Below are 25,641 nucleotides of genomic sequence, written 5' to 3'. Positions count from 1 at the left end.
CGCCTGGACAGCCGGATGGAGCCGCTTCCCGCCGAGCTGCTGGGCAGCGCCCGCCGCAGCGGCCCCGCCGCGCTGGAGCGCTGGGAGGCGGAAGGTGAGGACGGGCGGGCGGGGGGGCTGCGAGGCCCGCCGGCCCCTAGCCGTGCCCCGCGGCAGGGGGCCGGGCTCTCGGCCCCCCGTCCGTGTCCTGGTCCGCGGGCTCCTCGGCTCTGGGGCCCCCCCTTGTGTATCGCCGGCTCCGAGGCCCTCCCCTCCAGGGTCCCCCGGTCTGTGTCCCCGGGCCCCCACCTCCGTGCCCTTACAACGGCTCTTCTCCCCCGCCTCCACAGGCTGCCTCCTTCCCTGCCCTCTTCCCCCACCCCAAGTGCCCGCGGCAGTGAGTCGCCTCTCAGCCTGCCTTGGGCCTCTCTCTCTGCCTCTTCCTGGCCCCCCGCACACGGGAGGATGCTGTTTGCAGGTGCGGGGTAGCAATTTAGGCTGATTTAGCCGGTTCTGGCTGCAGCTGTGTTTGTCTGGTCATTGTCTCCACTGTGAAGATGAACTGAGACCAGAGGTGGTCCAAACTTAGGTGGTCTTCACCGGAGAGGACTGGACGTGTTTCTACCTTGTGGTCAGTGGCATCTGAACTCAAGGCAATATGTTGTTTTCTGTGCAGCAGCAGGTCTGCCCTGGTGTTAACAAGGAGGTTTGAGCAGAACACAGGGGTATACAATTGCACATTTATGCAGTCAGTGAGCCCGGAGTGACCACAGTTAGTCATCTGTTCAGTTCTTGTTGCTGGGCCCTGTGGAAAAATGTTCTCTTTAAAACCTCTGCTCTTTCATCAGGCCTTAGAGTTCACTGACGTTGTCACAGCTGTCAGGAAGCAAAGGTGTTTATATCCCTGAGAGCTGCTGTTCGGGGCTGTCAGCAGATTCATGAGTATACCACTTGCGTAATTCAGGACCAAAAATAGTGAGGTTTGTCTTAAAAAATAGAATGTGGTGTGGCACCTGTGAAATCTGCCGGGTCAGCTGGATCTGCCCTGGGCTGTCGCACTCCTGGTGTGAATCTGGTTTGCGTCCCTACTGTGCTGAAGTCTTCCCCTTGCCAGTGGGAAGGGGTGTGAAGTTTGTGTTTGGGAGGCTGCCCTCCAACCCTGCAAAGACTTGGTTGATGTAGAGACCAGGACTAATCCCAGCAGAATCCCCAGGGCAGAGAGCAATGTCCTGTGGTAGCACACTTGCGGTGACATCTAGCAGCCTTTGCAGTGGCACTGTGTTTTGTACCAGTGTGTGTTTTTTTTTTCAGTGTCAGGCAGCAGCAGGGGCAGCTGCTTTGCAAAGGAAGTCGAGCGGGAGCTGAGGGTGACTGCAAGGCAGGCAGGGCAGAGACCTCCCCAACAAGGTGGTTCTGAACAGGGTCAGCCAGCAGTCTAGTGATCGCTCAGGCAAGCACTTGAAGCCTGAGCTTGAATGCTGCCCCTCAGCAAGAGGGGGAGCTCCACAAACAGTCCTCTCACAGCTCTGTGTCACACCTTAGTCTGATCCCAGGTTACAACAGTACCATGTTACAGCTGGCCTTGAACAGGACAGTCAAATCTCCAGGTGCAAGGACAAGCTGCAGAGGCTGTTGGGGCACATTTAATTTTCATTTTCAACTGTCAAGCACAGTAGCTGAGGCTGGAGAGCCATGTCGTTGGTGAGCCATGGAATGAGGATTTGTCCTGTAGGAAGAGGTAAAGCCTCCAGAGTTAGGTGGCAGTTGAGAGGTTTACATTGCTGCTCAAATAAGGAGTTGCATCAAGGCATACTGGTGGTCTCCTGGACAGCTTAGTGACGTGAAGGCAGTTCTCATGTTAGGACGGGGTTCTTTCCAGGCTGTGCCAGGTGAGGCACAGGAAGAAGCTGAGTTTTGGGAGCAGAGCAGAGCAAAGCAAAGTGCCTATGTGGCCAGTCACATGGTAGAAACAAGGGAAAGGAAAGCATCTGATAAGCCTGGGTTGCCAAGTAAGATGAATGAGACATTGGTTGAAAGAATGTTCTCCGGAGGACTGTTCTGTTCTAGAAGTGGTCCCAGGGCTTCAGATGCATGGTGATCCTTCCTGTCTCCCTCCCTGTGTGGATGGTAAGCCTGGGGTAGGACCTGGCAGCTTGCAGGAGCTGCTGTGGCAAGTAGACTGGAGGTCTTGACCTACATTGCAGGGACTGCATGTGGCCAGCCAGGCTGATTCATTCAGCCTGCTTATGACCCACCTTCCCATGAGCTGTTTGGGACCCCATGAGGTGCCAGACCATCCACCATCATGTTTCCTGGAGCCTGGTAGATGCTGGCAGCCTTCCCTGTCACCTTGTGGATGTGCTGGATGTGTAAAACATGGGGGTAATGGAAGAAGTGGTGGCTGGACCTGGTCTGTGTGGAGTGGCGTGTCAGCATGCTCCTTGCCACTGTCATATGTGTGTGACTCACTACTTTTTTTTAAGTGCAAACTTTATTTTGTTTGGGTACAAAGATACAGATGTCTTCCACACTCCAGTATTCTTTATAAAATATGACGGTTTTCGATCAACACAAAGGCCTGAGAAATCTTTTATTATTATTATTATTATTATTTCTTAAAAAAAAATAAGGCAAGAGAGAAACAGCTGTGGCCCTAGAGGAATCTTCCAAATTGCAGCAAGTGTCTGCATGGCCTTGGCCTAAACCCATGAGCAAGGATGTGGGGAGGTGTGATCAGGGAAGTAAAAATTTCCAAACAAAAACAAAAATAGAAGCGACACAGTCACAGGGCAGAAGAAAAGATTTTCTGCCATGTCAAACCCCAAAGATGGGGCTGAGTGGTTAAGGAGGGAACAGAAGGAGGAAATGATGTTGTCTGGCTGGGAGGCTCCGTCGCCAAGGCAGGATGCAGTGTGAGTTTTTGTTTGCTTGGAGGTAGAGGAACACCATCCCCCTGCCCCTTCCAGGAATGCATTAACAGTGGTGACCCAGGGGCCATGTGTGCTTGATCCTGCCACACAATGGGGAGGCCTTGGTGGCCCTGCTGGCCCCATCAGCTGGGTGTCTCTGGTTTAATACGGTAGGTGGTGCCATCCTGGTATTGCTGAAGTCACAGCTGATCTCACCAGCTTCCACAGTGGCTTCCTTTTTCTGTTCAGCAAAATTGGGGTCAGGCCTGAACACACCTCAGTGTGTGGGGCCCTGGCTTGGTGGAGACAGTGTTGATGGGAGTTTGCAGGCAGCCTGGGATGTCTTGTTCCTAAGAGAGTGAAGAAGTAGGTTCTCGTGACAGTTGGGGCATGGATTTGTGTCCAACTAAGTTTTCCACCAGCAGTGCTCATATGTCCCAATGATCTTTTCTGGTGCGCTAAATTGTGACAAGCTGAGCAGGTAGTGAGACAGCAACAGGGGTGACGGAGCCTGGCTGTCCACACCTGTAGCAGCAGCCCAGAAGTGACTGTTACCATCTGGTAGTGGACCTATTAGGATGGTACTCACTGCCTCTTGCTTGAGGATGCCAAAGTGAAGAGGAACAAAATGCATGAATTTTATGGGATGGGTTGATCCAGACTTCTGCACAGTTAATTTAACAATTTTACCGAAGTTGGAAGCTGGAAGTCCTCTTCAGCTCTGCCAGGACAGCAAAGGGCTGATGCCTTGTCCACAGCAAACAAGGCAAACTATATGGGGTCTCCAGCAAGAATTCAGAAGGTCTCATACGACTGGGACTGTTAGCCCCACACAAAAGTCACTTGACGCTTAAATCCAGTTTGTTCTGATCCAGATCTGACCTGGAGGCAGCATTTCTGATTTCCACCAGGAGAGGGAGATGCAGTTCTGCTGCTTTGCTTTGCTTTGTTTTTATGATGCAGTTTAATGCTGGAAACGAGAATCCACCCTCGGTTTTATTTCCTGGAGCAGGGCAACGGGGATTGAGACTTTGTGCTGCTGAACCAGGGCGGTGTCAGCCTGGAGGCTGACATGCCACGTGTCCCTGTGAACATTGCCTTGCCCCTGTGCAGTGTTTTCAGCTGAAGCAGGGCCATCAGCACAGGATTTCTGGGATTTATGCATCCCTGAGAGGATGCACGCTCCAAAAAGCTTTCTTTCAAGGGAATTGCTGTGATGCTGAGCTGGGCCTTATGCCAGGAACTGTGCTGCTCTTTAGCCATCTCCACTTGGCTGCTTGGTCTTCATGAGAGAGTGCTCTGATACAGCTGTTCACCCCAGGAGATTGGTATCATCCCTGAGCTGAGCTCGTGCATGCTTTGCAAATGGGCATCTGAATTCCCAACAGTTTGCACCAGCAGTGTGTATGTCATCTTCAGAGGGAGTGAAGACCGAATAGATGAAACTGAATTTCTTCTTCTTTCCCTTTTGCCTTTTTGTGTTAAAAAATGATTAACAGTGTTAAGCAATCTAAAAGTTATTCTCGGGAGCACCCAAGATATTTTTAAATGGTTAAAAACAAAACAAAACTTTCCATCTGTTACTGTCTCTGAGATGACAAAACTTAATCTGGACAGATTTGCTTTCTAGTTCTTAAACACAAATATTAAGAGATCACACTTTCTAGGCAGCCTTATGGAGGATTGTGTAAATCAAGCACAGTCACTTTTACATTCTGCAAATGTTTTTATTTTTGAAAACTAAATCTAGTGCATGGGCCTCAGTACAGCTCCCATTTCATCAGAAGATCTGATGATCTGTTCTGGGAGCTTTATGTGGCTGTTCTGCAGAATTAAGGATTTTGTTTGTTTTTTTGCTTTATTCTTCTCTTGTTGATGCTGATGTAATCAGGCTGGTGAGGCCTGTTCAGCTGGAGAATTCAATCTGGTCTTGCAAGATCAATCTGTTCTCTCTGCAAAATATATTTTTGTTTCATTTTATATGCAAAATAAGGCTTACCACAGTATTTGTGTATAACTGCCAGCCAAGACATCTTCCCTTTTTCCTTTGGTTGAGCTTTTCATATGCCTTTTTTTTTTTTTTTTTTTTTGAGTGAGTGAGTGATAAATATTTCCATTTCCTGCAGGAATTCACAGAATCACAGAATCGCTGAGGTTGGAAGGGACCTCTGGAGATCATCTAGTCCAACCCCCCTGCTCAAGCACGGTCACCTAGAGCACATTGCACAGGATTGCATCCAGGCGCGTTTTGAATATCTCCAGAGAAGGAGACTCCACAACCTCTCTGGGCAACCTGTTCCAGTGCTCTGTCACCCTCACAGTGAAAAAGTTTTTCCTCATGTTCACATGGAAGCGTCTGTGTTTCAGTTTGTGCCCATTGCCTCGCGTCCTGTCGCTCGGCACCACTGAAAAGAGTCTGGTCCCATCCTCTTGACACCCTCCCTTCAGATACTTGTACACGTTGATAAGATCTCCTCTCAGCCTTCTCTTCTCTAGGCTAAACAGGCCCAGCTCTCTCAGCCTTTCCTCATAAGAGAGATGCTCCAGTCCCCTAATCATCTTTGTAGCCCTTTGCTGGACTTGCTCCAGTAGTGCCACATCCCTCTTGAACTGGGGAGCCCAGAACTGGACACAGTACTCCAGATGTGGCCTCACCAGGGCTGAGGAGAGGGGAAGGATCAATCACCTCCCTCCACCTGCTGGAAGCACTCTTTCTAATGCAGCCCAGGATACCATTGGCCTTCTTGGTCACAAGGACACATTGCTGGCTCATGGTCAACTTGGTGTCCACCAGCACTCCCAGGTCCTTCTCCACAGAGCTGCTTTCCAGCAGGTCAACCCCCAACCTGTACTGGTGCATGGGGTTATTCCTCCCCAGGTGCAGGACCCTGCACTTGCCTTTGTTGAACTTCAGGAGGTTCTTCTCCACCCACCTCTCCAGCCTGTCCAGGTCTCTCTGAATGGCAGCACAGCCCTCTGGTGTATCAGCCGCTCCTCCCAGTTTTGTATCGTCAGCAAACTTGCTGAGGGTGCACTCTGTCCCTTCATCCAGGTCATTGATGAATAAGTTGAACAAGACTGGACCCAGTACTGACCCCTGGGGGACACCGCTAGCTCCAGGCCTCCAATTAGACTCTGTGCCACTGATCACAACCCTCTGAGCTCTGCCATTCAGCCAGTTCTCAATCCACCTCACTGTCCGCTCATCTAGCCCACACTTCCTGAGCTTACCTATGAGGATGTTATGGGAGACAGTGTCGAAAGCCTTGCTGAAGTCTAGGTAGACAACATCCACTGCTCTCCCCTCATCTCCCCAGCCAGTCATTCCATCAGAGAAGGCTATCAGGTTGGTTAAGCATGATTTCCCCTTGGTGAAGCCATGCTGACTACTCCTGATCACCTTCTTTTCCTCCACATGCTTGGAGATAGCCTCCAGGATGAGCTGCTGCATCACCTTTCCAGGGATGGAGGTGAGGCTGACTGACCTGTAGTTCCCTGGGTCCTCCTTCTTGCCCTTTTTGAAGACTGGGGTCACATTGGCTTTCTTCGCAGCGAAGTGAGGCAGTCATCTGTTCAGTTCTTGTTGCTGGGCCCTGTGGAAAGTGAGGCAGTTGTTTTGAACTTTAGTCATGAATGTTAATATTTTACAGTTGGGAAGTCAGAGCAGACCTACCTATTAATACCTATTAATATTTTTTGAATATTCATGGCAACTTAAAACCAGAAACACTCTCCTATAGTTGTAGGGTTGTCCATGAATAAATGAGGGGAAACACAGTTCCTCTCCTTATGTGCTTGCAGTCAGAGAAGATTGTTCATACAGCCCAAGAAATGCACCATGGTCAAATCTCTCCTAGGAAGAAGATGACCCTGCTGGAAATGAGGGCCAAACTTCTCATGGCATCAGTAGGAGCAGTGACTGCTTCAGCAAGCCCTTCAGTGTAGCCATCTGCTAGGAGTCCTGGGTTGTCTGACTGATCAGTCTACTGGATTTTAGAAAGAGGGAAGAAAAAGAATTGACACTGCTGAGTTTATCAGTGGTACTGCTTTGGACTCGGATTCATCCCACTTATGTCTTGGTTCCTCAGCTCCATCTGTAGTCAGTGCAGGGAGAGGCAGATGCAGGGAGGTAGTTGCTAGAAGCTGAATCATCATTTGGCAGTGTCCAGTTTTCTCCATTCACTACATGTAAAGCTTATGTGAACTACTATCTTATCTTAGACATCCCGATTTAAGTGAGATGACTCCAGCCCTGGTATCTTTGAGTCCTGGCCAGGGATCACAGCAGCTTGTGCTGGATGTTGCCTGGCAAAGTTAGATAGGTTGGTCTTAGGCTTTTCTTGATATGGTGTTAAATCAAGATTTCACATGAATGATTGATTCCCTTTGGTCGTAGTCCATTGCCATGCACAAACCTATTATTTGAGAGAAGTGGCACTTGAAAGCTGAGCAGTGTGGCCTTTCATGTCAGGACCAGAACGTGTGTGCGTATGCTTGAGTTCATGAGATGCCAATACCAGAGCAAATAATGCAGCAGGGGTGGACTTGGGCAAATAATTGACTTAGTCATGGTTTGGTGGCTGAATTGATATACTGGGAGAGATGCTGCTTTGGGGTTGAATTGAAAACAGCAAATGTCAAGTTAAGCTTTCAGGAAGCTTTGTTTTAAATCAATATGAAATACTGTAGCTTAACCAATTTCAGTTCTAGATTATTTAGCTTTTTTTTATGATTTTGTTGCCTTTTTGAAACAGTTCAAACAGTTTAGAAGTGTCGTGGGGGAACTTCTTTTTAAGCTTTTTTTCCTGTAAATTTTTCCCTCCCCTAGTTTTTCTACTGGAAACTCTTGGGTCAACTTCAGCTTGAAGGAGCCTGCCAGCCAGAAATTGCACTGCTTCAGTGCAATGTTCACATAAGTTAGGCCAAATTGAAAGGTGTTAGCCATGCTACCCCTGCAGAAACATAGGGCTGAGGTAAGGAATAACGGATACTATGATTTGGAGCCCAAGGAAGCAATGAGTCAAGATAGGACTGGGATGGAAGCAGTTTATGGAGCAGGCTATAAACATGTGTGCTACAGTTGCACCGTGACTCAGTGCACTGCTCTGTCTGGTGAGGATTATCCAAAGAACATCTTTATCTAGAACAGCTCTGTGTGGGATGTGGCTGAGTAGACTGATTTTACTAACCCAATATATTAGTCTTGAGTTTCAGCCCAAAGCTGTTCAGACTTTTGGAAAGCTCCAGGTTTACTTACCTGGGTGACTGCAGATCGCCTCGATGCAGAGAGGAAGGATGTGTGCTTCCTTGCACCTTACTGCCCCTGTAGCTGCCTTTCCTAGCTGGTACCGTGGGACAGTGGTGTGGCACAAGCGGTGCAGCTATAAATGAGCTAGGCACTCATTTGCATCCAGCAAGTACCTGGAGCCAACTGGATGGTGATGCATATATTTCACCTTCTTACCTCCTCTCTGCTCAATAGGATGCACCCCTTAGGCTTACTTGGCCTGAAAAGCTGCACTGGACAGTCTCGTGCTCTTGTTCTGGGGCACTTGTTCAGTCATGGAGCAGATGTGGCATGGTGACATTCAGAGCCCTTCTTGCCATGCTAGGTCTCCGTGCCCACATCCATCTGCTATGGGTTTTTAATGTGGTTGGACATAATTAGAGAGTGACTCATCCAGCCTAGTCCTTAATCGTTGAAGTGACAACAAATATGTTCTTGCCAGTGTTAATGGTCAAGGGCTTTTCTTTACTTGGATGCTGCTATTTATCTTGCTGTATGAGAGGCTTATCATTACTATGGAGAGGCCAAGATTAAATCCATTCAGGGATGGCAAAGTGAGAGACTTTTTTCTGCAGCCCAGTGAACCAGCTCTGTGTTCTGGTTGAGCTCAGCAGGACTATAACACTCGCCACCTCTTTTGCTGGGATAAAGGGGAAAAGCGAATAGGCAGGGTCTGTGTAACTGCATCCCCACTCATGGTTACGCTCACTATTTCAGTTATAGCTGTGACTTTCTCCCCCTTTCCCTGCCCCAGGACAGTGGAGTGGCTGCTAAAACAGTGTGACCCAAACGGAAGAGTTTAACTTTGATTTCTGACTGCAGTTGTTTTTCCTTCCTCTCCCTATTGGTAATTTTGTCATCACTACAGATCCCTCAACTGCCTTTAACTCCTCTCCCGTCCATCCCTATGGGTTAATTTGGGGGCTTTGCCCAGAGGAGGAGGACTGGCATACAACAAGGGCTATGTGAGGCCAGTTTCATCCTGCAGCCTTTGCTCCAAGGAACAAGGCAAGCAAGCAATAATGGGGCTGCAGTTCCCTGGCAGGTTTATGGAGCACAGAGGTTGGGCCAGAGCTGAACATCCCTATTTAGTCTGGTGATAAACTGGCTTTCATCTTCCCGAATGTGTGTGTGTACATGTGGAGAGGAGGAGAGGAAAGGGAAGTGAGAGAGGAAACTAAAGGGAAAGAAGCTTGTGTAATGAGGCTTGTGTTCAGCAGGGCTGCATCGCTGCACCTAGGCAGGCAGGTGCTCAAAGTGCAGATATCGCTCCTTGGGCTGGCGCCGCATGCTTCCTCCTGTGGCATCCCTGGCGTGAGAGTTTGCTGCCTCTCTTCCCTGGGGGATAGCACCTCTGAGGAAGGCACCTCGGGCTGCTCAGTGACACCCTTGTGTGAGGTCCCAGACAGGAGAGAGTTGTCCTCCTGGAGCCCCTTCTCTCTGGGTCCTTTCCTTGTGGCTGGTGGTACAGGGTGCTGCCTCTCTGGACCCACGTGGAAGCCTGTGCCCCTTACACTAGCCCCATTACATGGCTGGCTGTATTTTTCTCATGTCAAGTTTCCACTAAAGGAAGGCATCTCCTCTGTGGTCGCCTCTTTTACACAGACGGGGAAACTAAGGCGAGTAGCCCCTGACTCCTGTAGCGTTGTAATGGATGCTGTTAGCTGGGTCGTGCGCTACCGACGGCGTGCCTCTGTGCGCAAAGCTCACCGAGGCTTTTCTGCAGTGCTGCCTCTCCGATGAGTGTCAGTGTTATGGGCTGGAAGGCAAGCAGTGTGCCAAATAGCAAGTAATAGTGTTGTAACTAATACCTTCGACCCCCTGCTCTGTGTTTTGGTAGTCTTTTGCACTGGGGAATTCAATGATGAGGCAAAGGAACCGTTAATTGCTTGTGGTTTATTGCTTAAAGTTAGGCTTATTTTATCTGCATCTGGGTGTTGCAGAATTGAAACTTTAGAACTTTGCTTTAGTGTAGCTATGTATTTTGCAATACAGTTCACCCTTGGTCTATGCCTTTTTAATGTCAAGTTTAAGTCCCTCCAAGCTTCGCCTTCTGTCCAAAGGCTGCTTAAAACTTTGAAATCCTAAATCTTTCACCTTCAGTGCAGGTTTCCCTCTGGAAAGCTCTCATAGTCCCACTTAGAGCCGGAGGTTGGACTAGAGATCTCCAGAGGTCACTTCCAACCAGTATTTCTGTGATTCTGTGAATTATTTCAAAGGTCTGTTCTGCAGCAAAGTAATGACAGTGTTGTGTAACTGGCTTTCTTAAGTGTGCCTCAGCAATCATTATTAGCGTTTTTGGAAACAGTATATTTAGGCTGAAACATGATGATACTGCTGTGGTGGGTCTGAAACCTGCCAGCTTGGGGGATGTCAATAATATTATCAAAATGTCCTGGGTGACTTAAGTCTTTTTTTTTTTTTTTTTAATTGCTGAAAGCTGGACTTTTGAACAGAATTGAAACCAAGTCAGGTTGTCACAGCAGCAATTGGTATTTTCTATCTTACTGCTCATTTTAACAGCCAACTATTTAAAGGTAAGCATAACAACAACCCATTGCTTCTTCTAATTCAATATCTTTGGTCCTGGTGTCTTCCAGTCCAAATTAAGATTTTTATTTATTTATTTATTTATTAGTCCCTGGCAGAGTTAAAATGATGCAAATTTGGATGTTTGTCTTCTCCTTGGAAGCTGGGGAGGAGCATGGGCTGCTCCGGACTGTGGGGAGCAATGGCAGGCATAACTATGTGCTGTAGACTTGCATAAGGTTGCAGGAGGCTCTGATTGCTACTGTACACCATCAGAGCTGTAGCTTTTTCCCTGGGCAGCCCCAAAGCTCATTGCACCTGAGAGGAATACAAAACGTCATTTAAGAGAAAATCTTTGTCCCAGTTGAACATGGTGGTTACTGTGGTTCTTGCTGGAGAGAAGGCAGGGAACAGTCAAAGAAAGAGTGAACTGGATGTTATAATGTGGTCTGGTTATTCCCCAAGCTTGGACTTTTCTGATTTAACAGAAGAAATGATATTGTCTTTAACTGGACTGTGGGCGTTGCAGCTTCTGCAAGCTTTGCTGTTGTTGTTAGTCCTGACTGTATCCTAATAACAGTGGGAATAGTACAGATAGTTGAGTAAGACAGATTCCAGAAATCCCCATTCTTTCCTGAAGACGATGAGACTTTTCCAGGATGTAGAAATTTTAGTGGTAAGGGACCACTACTCCAGCCTCCTGTTTGGAGCAGGACTATACCCAACACTAGATCAGGTTAGCTATGGCTTTCTCTAGCTGAGTATTGAAAACCTGAAAGGATGGAGGTCCCCCACCTCTCTGGGGTCCTATTCCAGAGCGGCACTACCCTCCTGATAAAGAATTTTAACCTAATGTCCAATTTCAACTTCCAAAGCTGCAACTCGTGGCTGTTTCCCGTTATTATACCATCTGTCACTTTAAATGAGGAAGCTGAGGCATCAAAGAAGCGAAACAAATTCCTTAATATTGYGTGCAACATCACATTTCTCTTCCAACAGTGGGCCTTGAACTGTCAGCCTCTGGCTGTTGCCTGAGCTCTGTAGAAAGCCTCAAGAGTGCAGGGTGTTTGTTTGCCTTTATTCTTGTGGTTCTTATGTTCCTGTTGGCTTCTTTCTCCTGTTCAGGTTTCCACCAGATCTCGCAGAACAAAGTGGCAGTGCTGCTGCTGGCTGGTGGGCAAGGAACTCGCCTGGGAGTGAGCTACCCAAAGGGCATGTATGATGTGGGGTTGCCTAGTGGCAAGACCTTGTATCAGATCCAGGCAGAAAGAATCCGGAAAGTGGAGCAGCTCGCTGGCCAGAGATACCACTGCAAGTGTACCATCCCTTGGTAAGTGACCTGAAGCCACCGACCTACCATACAGGGGTCTTTGCATTGCAGCCCTGCCTACGTTGTCTTCTAGAAGTGCTCTGCTAGGAGCCATACAGAGGCATGTTAGGGGAGAGCCTTTGCTCTGCAGGGTTTGCGATCCCAGCAGCTGGAGGTGGGGTGCGAAGGAATGGGAAGTGTGACAGGCTTATGTCCGCAGACCTGAGGAAGCAAGCCCTGCCCTTGAATTGCTGAACACTGCCCTAACCACTGTAGCATGCTGTCTTTTAAAGCACAGACCCTGAGGACACTACAAACACAACTTTTCAGTGCCTGTTTCAGATCCTTTGAAAGAGATTTATTTGTATCGTACTTTCTCAGAGTTGTGCATGGAGGGAGAGATCGCTGAGTGCTCACTTTCCAAGACCCTCCCCCTGCCCTTATGTCCTATTTCTGCCACAGCGAAGAACTTTTCACCTCACAATGGTAAATGCCTGTCATGCTCCTTTTTTAGGCCACCTCCTGCTGTCACTGCAAAAGGAAAATGTCATAAAATGACACCTAATTCTAAGGTGGCTTATTTAGAGCTGAATGCCTGCTCTCCTAGCTGCTCATAGCTTGCAAAAGCCTCCAGGCTTCAGGAGAGACTAACTGTGCAAGGTGCAAAATGTGAGTTCCTTAAGGGATGTGGGGGGTGAGAGAGAGGAAGGCACTGCAGCATAGTTCTGGGAATGTCTCGCTGCCAGCTGTTCACCCCTAAAATAGAAAGATTTCTTTATGAAGTCACCACCCTGTCTGTCTGAGCCAGGGTTTGGGCAGAGCAAAAGAGCATATATGCCTGGGTTCTTCAGGGTAGCCCATTGTGTTTTACAAATTGGTGACTGAAGGTGATTCGGTTCCAGGTTGTACATCTCTTAAGTCATGTATATGTGATGTGAATTGCAAATGCTCCCATCTCTGATACTGCTCTAAGCTAGGATGGATTATTTGCAGAATGCAAACTCTGTTGATACCCTTTAGAGCTTGTCTCTCATGGGCTGAGGAGACAGTTGGCTGCTACAGTATGCCAGAGGCCAGTTCATGCTGTGCTGCAAGGATGTAAATCAGTGTGTTGATGAGGTCTAGGCCCTCCTATTCAGGGCACAGATACCCTAGTATGCTGGCATAGGACCCTATAAACCTATAGCAGTAGTGGTTGGAGAAGCGCTTGATGGGGAACTGGTGAATATGGCTCTTAACGATTGCTGAAGAAGGAAAATAGCAGAGGGAGAGAGACAGAAGGAGTTTGGAGATGGAAGGAGAGGGGGAAATAGAGAAGCTTAGGAGAAAAACAAATCATACAGCCAACATTTGAAAATGATGCTCTTCAACTTGGCACAGAAGAGGCACTGGCAGACTTTGAGCTCCTGGAGATTCACAGCTAGTTCTCAGCACCTGGTGCTGATCAGTGCTTCTTTAAACTCTTAATATCGGTTTGAATCTAGGGTGGATGAGGCTGTTGCCTCACAGTGAGGCTCTTGCCTCACTGTCCAACTCACCTGGATATCTAGATGTCATTTGCGAGAGGGAAAGGCTCTTGCACAAGACCCCATGCAGCCTTCTGGCAGGGTGAGTTCTGGAGGAAAACTCTCCTGCTTAGCTCCTACAATACAATATTGAATTTGAGACTTACAGGTTTTCCCCCCTTTTGTATTCCATCTGTAGTTTTGCCTTTTGCTTGTGTTTTCCTTTTCCTTTTACTTGTTCATTGTTCAGCATCTGTTCTCACCCAGGTACATTATGACAAGTGAGTTTACCTTGGGGCCGACAGAAGAGTTCTTTGCAGAACACAGCTACTTCAACCTGGATAAGTCAAACGTGATCATGTTTGAACAGAGGATGCTGCCAGCTGTCACCTTTGACGGGAAGGCCATCTTAGAGGAGAAGGGGAAAATTGCGATGGCTCCAGGTACCCAGCTGTTTACCTTCGGTTGGCACAGTAACGTAAAATGTGTTGATAATTACTGCCACCTATCACCAGCCTTGGCACACAGGAGCGTTCTTTTGGAGGTCAATGTTAATGCTTCTGATTAGCGTGGGAGGGTTCAGTTAAATATTTTCAGTCTGGTAATCAAGAGTATAGCAGTTTCTGTTTAGTTCTTGCTGGAGATTTGTCCACATCACACATTTTTTATCAAAGCCTGGGAACGTGGGCAGGATTCGAAGGACTGCAGCTGCAGGTTAGGAATGACATGCATTGGTAGGTCTGTGTATACACAAGATGAGGTCTCTGGGTGAAAGTCCCTGGGGCACTACCTGCTGGGCGTGAAGCTGTCAGGGGAGCAGTGTGTGCTCCTTACTGCGCGTACTGCTGGCTCTGGGCTTATGGTCTCTCAGCAGAGCAATGCTGTCAGGCTGGGGAGAAAGTTCACCTGGTTGAAGGCTTCCATTCAAGGCTGATAGCTGGAAATGGCAAAAAATTCAGCAAGAAGACAAACTCTTTCCAAAATGATTGACATGTCTCACCTTGAAAAGTAGTTCTCCCCTTCTTTCAACCTGGACACGGTAACAGAAGCAGTGAAGGCAGCCCAGTCAGAGCTATGTTGCAGTGATGTGGTTTTGTGGCTGCATGATGGTTTTTCTGAGCTGACAGGAGTGTCAAAGAAGGAACCATGAAAGGGTGATCTGTGTTTGCTGAACAAATGTGCCAGTGTCTCTTCTACAGCTGGAGTTCAAGCCTTTAAAAAAGGTAGCAGGTTGGGATGAGGGGGAATCTACATATAATAAGATTTATGTTAGTCTTTTCTCCCCCCAGGCTGAATTTTAAACGTGCTTTTGCTCCGGACTGGATGACAAGAAATGTAATAATCCTCTGCCACCCTCTGTATAATGCAACCTTAAAACACTTCATAAAGTCTCATATTATTTCTCTGTGAGGTTGATGTACACAGTCCCACTTCACTGATGAGGAAACTGGGGTATGGAGGGGAACTGGGTTGCGTGAACTGAGTCTGTGGCAACACTGGGAATAAAATCCAGTAGCGTTGACTCTTGGCCTGAGCATTTACTGCTAGAAAACATTCCCTGCTCTGCAGCTTTTGCTCTGATGTTAGTCACAAAAAACACATTGTCACTAATGAAACAGGGCCTCTTCTTTTCTCTTGCATTATAGATGGCAACGGTGGCTTATATCGTGCTTTGATGGATAATAAGATCTTGGATGACATGAAACAGCGTGGTATCCAGTATGTCCATGTGTACTGTGTGGACAATATCCTCGTCAAAATGGCAGATCCAGTCTTCATAGGCTTCTGTGTTTCCAAAGGGGCGGACTGCGGTGCTAAGGTGAGGTAGTGCTAATGGGCCATCTCCCCACTGGGAATTAAGGTCCAGTTGTGCTTGGAAGCTGTTGGGTAGGGATGTACTAGGATAGGATGTTGGATGTACTAGGATATTAAACCTCTGACAAAGATGGCTGGAAAAGAGCAAATTTAGACATGACAGCCTGAACTGCAAGTAGTAACTGCTTGTTGCCAGTGCCATATGCAGAGTACATCCCTGTAGGCTAGAAGCTTTATTGGACTGGGGCACATTTTATAGATGCACATTTTAGTTTAATCCAAGCACTCTTTATGTCCCGCTGTGGAAGATGGGGAAAACCAAACCAACCTGATTTGAGACTCTGAAGTGGCAGGGTCTTAATGTTTATAAGGAAAGATTTATATTGCATTAATCATTTATACTGTTCATGCAGACAGAGGGCTGAAGGCTAAGAGCTGTAAATATTTTTCATTTAATACTGGGTCCCAGTTAAAAGTCCTTGATAGTAAAACTGCCCTGAAGTATTCTGGTTTCTTGCAAATGTGGTCTGCATTCTGAGCAACTGTTTAATTAAGTGGTTGAGTACTGGTTCTTGTGCCAGGCTGTGGGGGCAAAATATGCTTCCAGGCTACTCTCTATACTCAGCACTGTCCTGTTTGTGCTGTTGAGGCACTGGAGAATCAGCATGCAACAGAGCCTTGTAGGGTAGTTTATATGTGGGAGTTGGCATAGTGCTGGGTTTTTCTTCCTCTTTGTCATAGCCTTTTGCCCTGTGGCTGCAGGTGGTGGAGAAAGCCTATCCCACAGAGCCCGTTGGGGTAGTGTGCCTTGTGGATGGGGTCTATCAGGTGGTGGAGTACAGTGAGATCAGCCTGGAGACTGCGCAGCAGCAAAGCCCTGACGGGAGGCTGATGTACAGCACTGGCAATATCTGCAACCATTTCTTCACGGTTGATTTTCTGCAGACAGTGGCCCAGTAAGTTCCAGCAGACCTGCCAGGCAGCTGTGCCACCCAAAATTACTTTCAAGAGTGGGTATCTCAGTTTCCCACTTGGTAGTTTCAGCTGTGGATAGATCCTGCTTTGCTCTTCATCTCCTCTCTCTTCCAAATTGTTCAAAACAGCTGTATCCACTTTCTGACAGCTCCAGCATGCTCTTTAGGCCTTACCCGATAGACAGGTTGCATGCTTTGTAGTTAAATCAACTGGGATATAGCAGACCATCCTGGGCCTGCAGGGATGAGGACCCATGTGGGTTGCAGTGTGGTCAGTGACGCAGCCCCACATTCAGGACTTTCAGTGGGAATTTCATCCACACCATCCCTTGGGACAACAGAGATTGGGGGAATGGGTGAAACTGGAGATTCTGCAGCCTGGAGTTGGGGATATGATACTAGGCATTCAATAAGCGGCTCTTTTCCCTTAGATTTGGTGCTGATTCAGGGCACCTTGGGGATACTGGTCTGCTGTGTGGGTTGTATCTGTGGGAGGATATGAAACTGATGTAGTTTAAAAATGTGGGGATAGTTATGGGGGGAAACCTTACTTCACTTCTGTCTAGTCTTGAGCCAGACAACCTTCTTGAAGAGCCCGATCCATCTTTGTGTGAGGATCAGCTCTGGTACACTGTCATCCTGATCAGATAACACCTTTTTTCCTCTGCCTGCTATTTCAACTGGACACAAGGTCCTTCTTCACCTCCTGCTTTACTCGATTATGTTGCATTGGTGCAGGCGTGGAGTGGCCACTGCACCCCACCGCACAGGTGGCTGGACCACTCTGATCAGTGAAATGTTTCCTGGACATATTTTATATGCATTTGGAAAGAACAATATCCACAACAGTTGAGATATTACCAAGAGCAGTAATAAGCCATCTGTTTCCCAGAAAAGTAGTTCTTCTCTCAAAGTGGGCATGAAGTAAATGAACTTGTTTCTCCTCCTTTTGCTCTGGCAGGAAATTTGAGCCCCAGCTGAAGCATCATGTAGCCATAAAGAAGGTGCCATACATCAACGAGGAGGGAAATCTGGTAAAGCCGCTAAAACCGAACGGGATAAAGCTGGAGAAGTTTGTGTTTGATGTGTTCCAGTTCTCTAAGTTAGTGGCAGATGTGAATCTTTTTTTTATTTATTTTTTCCTTCTCAATGTTTGTTTGAATGACTGTAGGTTGTAACAGGCCTTGACAGGGAGCACATGGTTTGTGGGTGGCTTGTTAAAAGACTGTTGCATTTACCAACCTTCTCCAGTGTGACAGTAACTCCACAGGCTCTGAAAGGTGCATTCACAGAGCCCTTGGCAGCCAGGCTTGCTCTGGCTATGCTCCAAGAACCATTTGTTCCATGCAGGATGGCTTGGCTGGTTGAGCCTCTGCTAGCTGTACGAACAGAGAAGAAGAAGAAAAAAATTAGTGCAAAGCCAACATTTAATACAAGCCCATGTTTGAGTATTTCGACCCACAGAAATCAGGTCTTTCAGAATTGTGGCTTCCATGGCAACTGCAGCTCTTGTTACGTTTTAAGTGCATATTAAGCCAAGGCTCAGTTCACACCCTTTGTGCTCAGAAAACAGGTTGCTTAAGCACTGTGCGGCCAAGTTACTGTTGCTGTGGGAACTGTAAGTGTTGACTTGCCAGACTCTCTAAAACATAGCAGATCATTTGTCCCATAGTGGTAAAACAGTTTGAGATACTTTGTTTTTAGAGGATGCGGGATTTTAGTAGTTTAGGAATCTAGAGTATAGTATTGGGTATAGTTATTTTTGTTTTTAGAGATTTGCTTTAGAATCAGACAGCTCAGGACTTGAACTCAGGTCTCTGTTTCCTGATATGCATTCAGTAATGAAATAGCATAATAAGGACAAAATTAATGTGATGAAAACAGATCTGAGTTCAGAGCTTTAAAGGGGCTTATTTGCAAACAGTGATTTCTTTGTGTGCTTTGTTAATAATAATGCAAAAAACCCTTGACAGATGCTCTTCACACTTGAAATGCAGAAACATGCAGATGTTACTGCGGTATTTTTATTTGCATTCCCATTTCTGGTAGACAGCTGTACTTAGCATTTGACTGTGACTTCTTCAAAGTTGCTAATTCATACCTGGAAACTGATGTCCTTGGTTCATCCTTGCCCACAGACTCCTACATGGAGTGACCACTTCTTGTAGCAGGGAGGCAGTGCCCTGAAATGAGCTGCATATCTTGTTTCAGAGCAAAATTATCCTAAAGACTGGCCACCTGCAGTGCAGCCTGCATCCTAGCTTCAGACATCACTGCTGTCTCCACCCTGTCTTGCTTATTATCCTCTTAGCTGAGACTTTTTGTCCAAAAAGCCTCCTAGTCTCTGGAAAGGTTTCTGTGGGAACTCCGGAGAACTGTTGCTTCTTCTCTCATCTGTGCACAGTTCTTCAGTGTCAGGAGGCTGATGTTATGGTCCCCAGGAGCCTGGGCTTCTAGTTGGGTGCTTCTGTTGTCAAGCCCTGGTACTCCTTTGCTCTCCAGGTGGGAGGTGGGCTTTCCTTAGCTTAACTCTGCCGAAGGCTGCATACATCACTGCTCCCTACAATATGTATGAGCCTTTCCCCATGAAAGTTGTTGTTGCCATTTTTCTGAGAACAGGACTGATGGCTAGCTTTGTTTTTCATTACTATTGTTTTCTCCCCTTTGCTGGTAGGAATTTTGTGGCATTTGAAGTTTTAAGAGAAGAGGAGTTCTCCCCATTAAAAAATGCAGACACAGCTGACAAAGACACTCCTACCACTGTTCGGCAATCCCTCCTGGCCCAGCATTACCGCTGGACTCTCAAGGCTGGGGCCAGATTTGTGGATGAAAATGGTTGCAGGATACCAGAGAAACTCAGGTGTGAACCTCTGTGACCTGCTCTGTAGCTTCTCTCTGTGGCTGCCTGTCCTTTGCATCTGTGTATACACTGTGCTCCACAAAACTGGGCATTTCTCTGATCACACAGTGACTTGGCATGACTTTGTCCAGCTGGCCTTTTCTGAACAGTTGGAGATCAATATCTATTACTGCTCCTGCTCCATTACTGATTATAAATACTGTAGACAGTAATATGCAAGTAACTCGGTGCTTTAACTCTGACAGATTCCTGCCTTTGGGGTAGTGAGCTGACTCCTCCTATAGCAACTCTGACACAGTGAGACCACTGCCTTAGGTAGATGCAATCCATTTTAACATTCAGGATTTAGCCAGCCCAAGGAATTGTAATTTGTAGCCATCACCAGCTTTTCTGAATATGGCCCCAGTACTTAAAGCCAAGCAGCAGTCTCAGATGGGCATAAATATCAGCTACTATACAGCAATTACTACTTCAGATACATTCTGTGTCACACTGAATGAAAAGCTGTGTTTACTCTATGGATTATTAGTTTATCAGCTCATAGTTTAATAAACCTTTAAGCTGTTCATGTTATTTGAAAAGCACCTCTTTAAAAATCACTTACTTGCTTTGATGAGAAATAGTTGGTACCTGCTAGTTCCCTTTTATTTCCACAGTTCTGGTTCAAATAATGTCTGATGCCTGTGAATTTAACCTCTCTCTTATCCTTCTGGATGTCCTGTTCTTGCTGAGCTGTCAAAGAAAACATGCCATTTTATAAGCCTAGCAAAAAGTTAAAATCCTGTTTTCTCTTCTTTAGTGTCTCAGGAACTGAAGATCCTCCTGCTGTGTGTGAGATTTCTCCATTAGTGTCTTACTTTGGAGAGGTGAGGATAATTATCTATGGAGGTATTTTTAAGAGAGGGCATATATGTATCTGATTTCCTGCAAAACATAGGGGATTTCTTTAGCCTGTCTTTGCCAAGAAATAGTAAGATCAAGGGAGCCAGGACTTGAGCTCTGTGTTACATTCCTAGTTCCATTATGGTTTACTCTTCAGCAGTTTGCTCCCTCTCTGTGTATCTCAGTTTTAACCATCTGAAAAATGAAATTTGTAATGAAGCTGCACAGTTTCATTAATACTCACAAGTACTTTGAGATCCTTTGAATGAAAAGGACTACAGAAGTGCAAAATATTCAAATTACAAAATGCATGGGGTTACTATATATGGCTGCATATTAATTTGCGCTAGTGATCTCTCCCACAGTGAGTGAATACTAAACAAGAAAGCATGGTATGTGCATTGTCTTGGGAGAAAGCACATTTTGGAACAGATTTCTGAAATTTGTTCCCCTAAAATTAATTGGTCGTGAGAAAGCCACTTCCTTTTAACAATGTGAAGAGAAGCCTTCGGATGTTGGGCAGACAGGGTGAGAAATAGTGGATTACAGAAGGATAGGTGAGGGACAGTGAGGAAGGGCATTCATAAAGCTTCACGTTATCTTTGCTGTTTTTTTTTCCCCTGCAGATAGCTAACTTATCACAATCAGTGTATAGAAACAAAATGAAGACAAGGCAATTTAAGTTGACTCTTCTAGGACTGCTAGGACTGTTCTTAACAAGAGTTAAGGAGAGTAATTACAACATGACTTAAGAATATGTCTTCCTCTCTTCCGCCCTCCCCACCCTGGGAAGATTTGTTTCTGAGATCTGTTGTTTTATGGTTCATCTGTGTCTCTCCTTCATGAACTCCAGCCATGTGGTTAAAACCCTTTCCATCTCTGTCATGCTGTAACATGTCACTGGGGAAACTGTTGCTGTTGTCTGTCCTTTCCATGACCTTTTAACTTTAGGCAGTCAGTCATTCTCTGAGAACTTAAAAACAGTGTAGGTAACCAGTCTGATGTGTTTACAGCCTAACTGTATTGTTTTTGCATGTTCTCAGGGTCTGGAGGTGTACATGAAGAACAAAGACTTCTGTTCTCCCTTTATACTCGATGAAAACAAAGCGGAAATGCTAAGAAATTCTTGAAGAGGAGGGAGGACTTTTCCCCCCTCAAATCTGATGTATATCCATTATGAGAACTGACACACTAAAATGTCAGCTATTAAGTGTGCTATGAGAAATTGCTTGGCGTTATTGGATGGATGCCAAATCCTTATAGCAGTTGTGTTTACACACACTTGTATCCACTCCAGTTCTGTTTGGTAACTTTGAAGGCTGTGCCTTTTTACCTCGATCTGTTTTGTAGGCTTAGATATGAATGAAGATTAAAACCTTCCAGATACGAAACAGATTTTATATTTCTTTTTTGTTGCATGTACAAATATGTAAATCAGCCAATCAGGACCTAATCAATCTGCTTTGCATTCAAGAAGATTAAATCTCTGCAGTGCCTTGCTAAGTATCTTCTTCCTGCTGCTTTTTTTTTTCTTTTTTTGAAGTTGTGAGCACAGATGAAGCAGGATCAGTGTGAGGCCCCAACCTGAAAAGTGTTAAATGACTTTGGACATAGGGGCATTTCTGCCCACAGATCTGTCTCTTCCCTAATCCTGTGCAGGTTAGAAGATCCAGTTCAGCAGTAACATTCTCTAACCCAATTGTACAGAGACGTTTGATGAAGATAGGGATGCTGCTATACAAAGTGTTGCTTGAGATATGGACTCTAAAGCAGGACAGACAGGTTTGCACTGCTAAGCTTGGTGGTGGCATTCCGAGAAAACTGAAGTAAATATGCAGCTTATAAGGACTGCCCTTTACAGTTGTAATGACCTGTTTATTTTAAAACAGGATGATAAGAAATATTTTCACAGCAACCCTCTGCTCTTCTGGTCTTATGCCAAAAATTAATTTTGCTTTTCATTTTTTTCATTACTATATATTGTATTCCTAACAGAGGGACTCTTTATAAGTGCCTGAAAGTAGTAAGAGGAACAAATCCTGATGGTAAAATTTAATGCTTAACCAAAAGCAAAAAAAAAAAAAAAAAAGACTTAATCCCAGCATAAGTAATGTAAATGGTAAAATACCAGCCTCTGCCTTTATAGTTTCTGGGCAGGTAGTTTTCCAGCACTCTTTCACCTATGAAAATAGTTCTTTAGATGCCTTCCTTTTTAAAGATTTTTACTAACCATAACATAAGGATAAGATAACCAAGGATGCTAATCGTCAGAACATATGTAGCAAATGAACTCTCCCCTGGCTGAGGGATCCCAGGATAGCCATGGTATACAAATTGATTCTTCATGTCTAGTCTTAGGACACTGCCTCTGGTACACTTGTCCTGTGGGTAGCTGCTGCTGCAGCACCTGTGCTGAACATCATTTCATGGGCTTACAGAAACAAAAGGCGATCTGATCTGTATCCCTTAGTGAAGACTGCAGGTGCATTGCTGGATAGAATTTGGTTGATGAGCATACTGTACTCTTTCCCTAAAATCAGGCATTAAGGAAGGCAGTGAGGAAGCTGCCTCATCTGGATAGTTGTATTTCATGCACCTGCTTCTGCTAAGAAATTGTTGTTGCTATTATGAGGAATAAATATTTTAAATAACTTGTGGTTTTCTGTAATTCTTGATATGAAACCACATTCAGACTGTTGCTGAAGTTTAAAAATAGCTTTGAGGGTAATTATAAGTTGTAAGTAGGCTCAAATTTTCTAAAGAAAGCATCTAAATGTCAATGGCAGAATTTTTAAGTATAAGCTGTATCTGCATATATACAAGTAAATAGCCTTTTGCACCTGCAGATCAGCTAATTACAGTTCTGATTACCTCATTCTGCATGTGCAACCAGTAAGTCTACTTTTTAGTATAAATTAAACATTTGCCTTTGACACTCAATTCTGTAATTTCTGTTGCACAATCTTACTATGATCATTCCATTCCTGTCAGTCAAGTTTTGCATCTGAGAACAAATTGCATTGTATCTTTGTTACTATTGCTTGTCTATTCAGGCACAGGATTGTTTTAAATTACACTGTGCTATAAAGAAAGTATATTTCTTTTGCTTTTTCTAAAGTGCTTTTTCTTTTGAGATTGAATTACAATACAGCCCTGTGTGCTTTAATCATGTGAACACTGAGCTGCTGACATGATTTTTAAAGGTTGTTTTCAAGGAGGAGCTGAATTAGAATGCTGAATGTCCTTTGTTTTTTTGTTTTTTTTTAATGACTCCTCACATTTTAAACTGGAACATTAATTCTTTTTTTTTGAGGGAACTGAAAATAAAAAATGTCATGTATGTAATAAAATAATTCTAGCATGCATTGTGAAAAGAAGAAAAAGTATCTGAAACAAAGGAAGGTCCCATACTATTCCAGAAACTTTTGGAGACTTAAGCATTTTTGTAATAAAGATATTACTGTGATTTCTATAATGTGTCTATCTGTTTCTTGTTTGTGAAGAAAATATCCTTGTTGTGTTTGTCCCTCCACATCATGGATGTTGTCACCACAGCTGCAGAACACTATCATTGATGGCATGGCTGGATGGTGTAGTGCCTGTGTTTCAAACTTACAGGATGATGTGGAATTCAGGAGACCGTAACGCCAGAAGAAGTTTGACTTTGTGGGATGTGGGTTTTTTTAATGAGAATACTGTGTTTTCTCCCCTGCAGTTTGTTTTTCCCCCATCTTGTTTTTTCAAGCTTATCGACTCAGTTTAGGGTGGGATAACACTTCTATCGGGGAAGGAGTTTAGTTGTGGGTAGTGTGCCTATTTCTTTTATTTAAAATAGACTTGAGTGGTATGGTTCTGAGTCAGGCTTTCATAGCTGTTGTTTAGGTAATGAGGTATGCTGAGCATAAAATGTAATAATACATCTGCTCTGTTTCCCATTGATAGGCACTTTTTAAAAGGGCACTTTTTATTTATAAAACAATCAGTAGGGAAAGTTTAGTAATTTTTCGTAATTGACAGATTGTCTCCTGCCTTGTTGGGGTTTAGTACTGTTATGACCCAACAAAGCTCAGAAGTGCATATTTCTCCTTCCTTATATACTTCTTCCCATGTTTCTCTCTTGGCATCCATATGAAGGTTGCTGGAGGGTTTAGGGTTTTTTTAAGCTAACTGAATGGGTAGTTCCTGTGATAGGAAAATAAATACTAAAAAATAACAATTAATGTTTCAGGATTCTTTTAAATTGTTTCTCTACTTGTTTATGCAGAGTTTTTGTACCTACCAACATTTTTGTTTGCGTGTTTAGTTTTTTTAATCATGAAATGCCCAACCCTCCCAGTTTTCAGTTTTATCTGGAAATCTAGTGCAAGGTGGATTCTCCATTTATAGGCTCAGATGATGTATATTAAACACATTGTTATGTACAGCTGAAGGTGAATTTAGTGCCAGCATGACCATAATGCTCTACTCTAAAGCAATAGTCCATGGCTGCACCAGTATTTTCTTTTTCCTATTGGACTTTGAACCTGATACAGAAGGAATCTGAGATAGCAACATATATTACAAAATGACAATCATATTGTGGCTCTAAATGCATACAATACCAAATAGTGCTGTTCTCTGCTGCTCTGCACCCACTGATAATGTTCCTCCTGCTCCCTAGTGAAGATGCAGAGCAGAACTATTTGCATGTGGGGTTCCTGAAGGCCTCTAGGTCTGTGGAGAGAAGGAGGCGAGGGAAGAAACTGTGTGGGATAAGTGGATCCTGCTGTAGGAAATTTGTGTAACAAAACTCAGTGCCAGATAGTAGAAGGGTAAGTTTGTTTGTTTTTTTGTTTTTTGTTTTTTTAATTTACAAAACTGCTTAAGTTGACTTTCACCCACTCACACTCATTTTCTCATAGACACCATTCCTGCACTCTCACACCCACATGCTCACAGGCATCAGGGCCCATTTTCTCAAGTTGTCTGACCAGGACTGTTTGGGCATGATACAGAGGACAAAGGATGCTGGCTGCCAAGTCCACATCATGTCTCTGGGGTTCTTCTTGATTGGTGATAACGACAGACAGGTTTTCTTTATCATTTAAGAGTCAACAGTTGTTACTGGATGTTCCTTTGTGGTAGTCACCTTCCTGCTGGGCTAGCAGGAGAAGGCATGGTGTATGTGACATGCTGCAGTCTTGTTGCTGTCTTCCTGTTGTCAGAGCATGGGGTCTTCTGCTGCGTGATTTGTGCTGTGTCCTCACCAGAGTGCAGGCTCTCCAGGCTTGATGGAAACAACATGTTCCTGAACTTGATTAATGGGAATGGTGATCTTTATTATCAGCACAGGCACTTCTTTTAATCCTTGTTCTGCTTTTTCCTATGATGACCTCAAACGTGCACATTTCCGTTTATGTTTCATTCGTGCCAATCTTAATATTTCTGGGACTAGGAGGATGACATGGAGGAAAAGAGAGGGATCCCAGCATCACTTCCCATTTTCTACCATGGTGGCTAAAGTCCTTATTAGACAGGGTCTGGCTACATGGGGAGAGCACCTAGAAAGTTGGGCCCAGTAAGGGGAGAGTGAAAGAAATTCTCACAGCCCTG

The 25,641-nt window shown here is 45.2% G+C and overlaps 1 protein-coding gene across 1 annotated transcript; it reads left to right on the top strand.

Moving 5' to 3' along the window:
• UAP1L1 (UDP-N-acetylglucosamine pyrophosphorylase 1 like 1) lies at positions 1 to 23,501 on the top strand (the record flags this gene model as incomplete). Its single annotated transcript, XM_026073349.1, has 9 exons — positions 1 to 94; positions 11,830 to 12,034; positions 13,786 to 13,961; positions 15,165 to 15,337; positions 16,096 to 16,289; positions 17,269 to 17,409; positions 18,982 to 19,167; positions 19,967 to 20,033; positions 21,093 to 23,501. Coding segments are annotated over 9 exons (1,323 nt in total), but the record flags the coding sequence as incomplete, so codon positions are not given.
• Positions 23,502 to 25,641: the final 2,140 nt, after the last annotated feature.

This window comes from Apteryx rowi, unplaced genomic scaffold, assembly GCF_003343035.1.
Source record: "Apteryx rowi isolate R43461 unplaced genomic scaffold, aptRow1 scaffold_367, whole genome shotgun sequence".
Taxonomy (NCBI): Eukaryota; Metazoa; Chordata; class Aves; order Apterygiformes; family Apterygidae; genus Apteryx; species Apteryx rowi.
The sequence above is the reverse complement of the archived record's forward strand: the minus strand, read 5'-3'. Positions and strand labels throughout refer to the sequence as shown.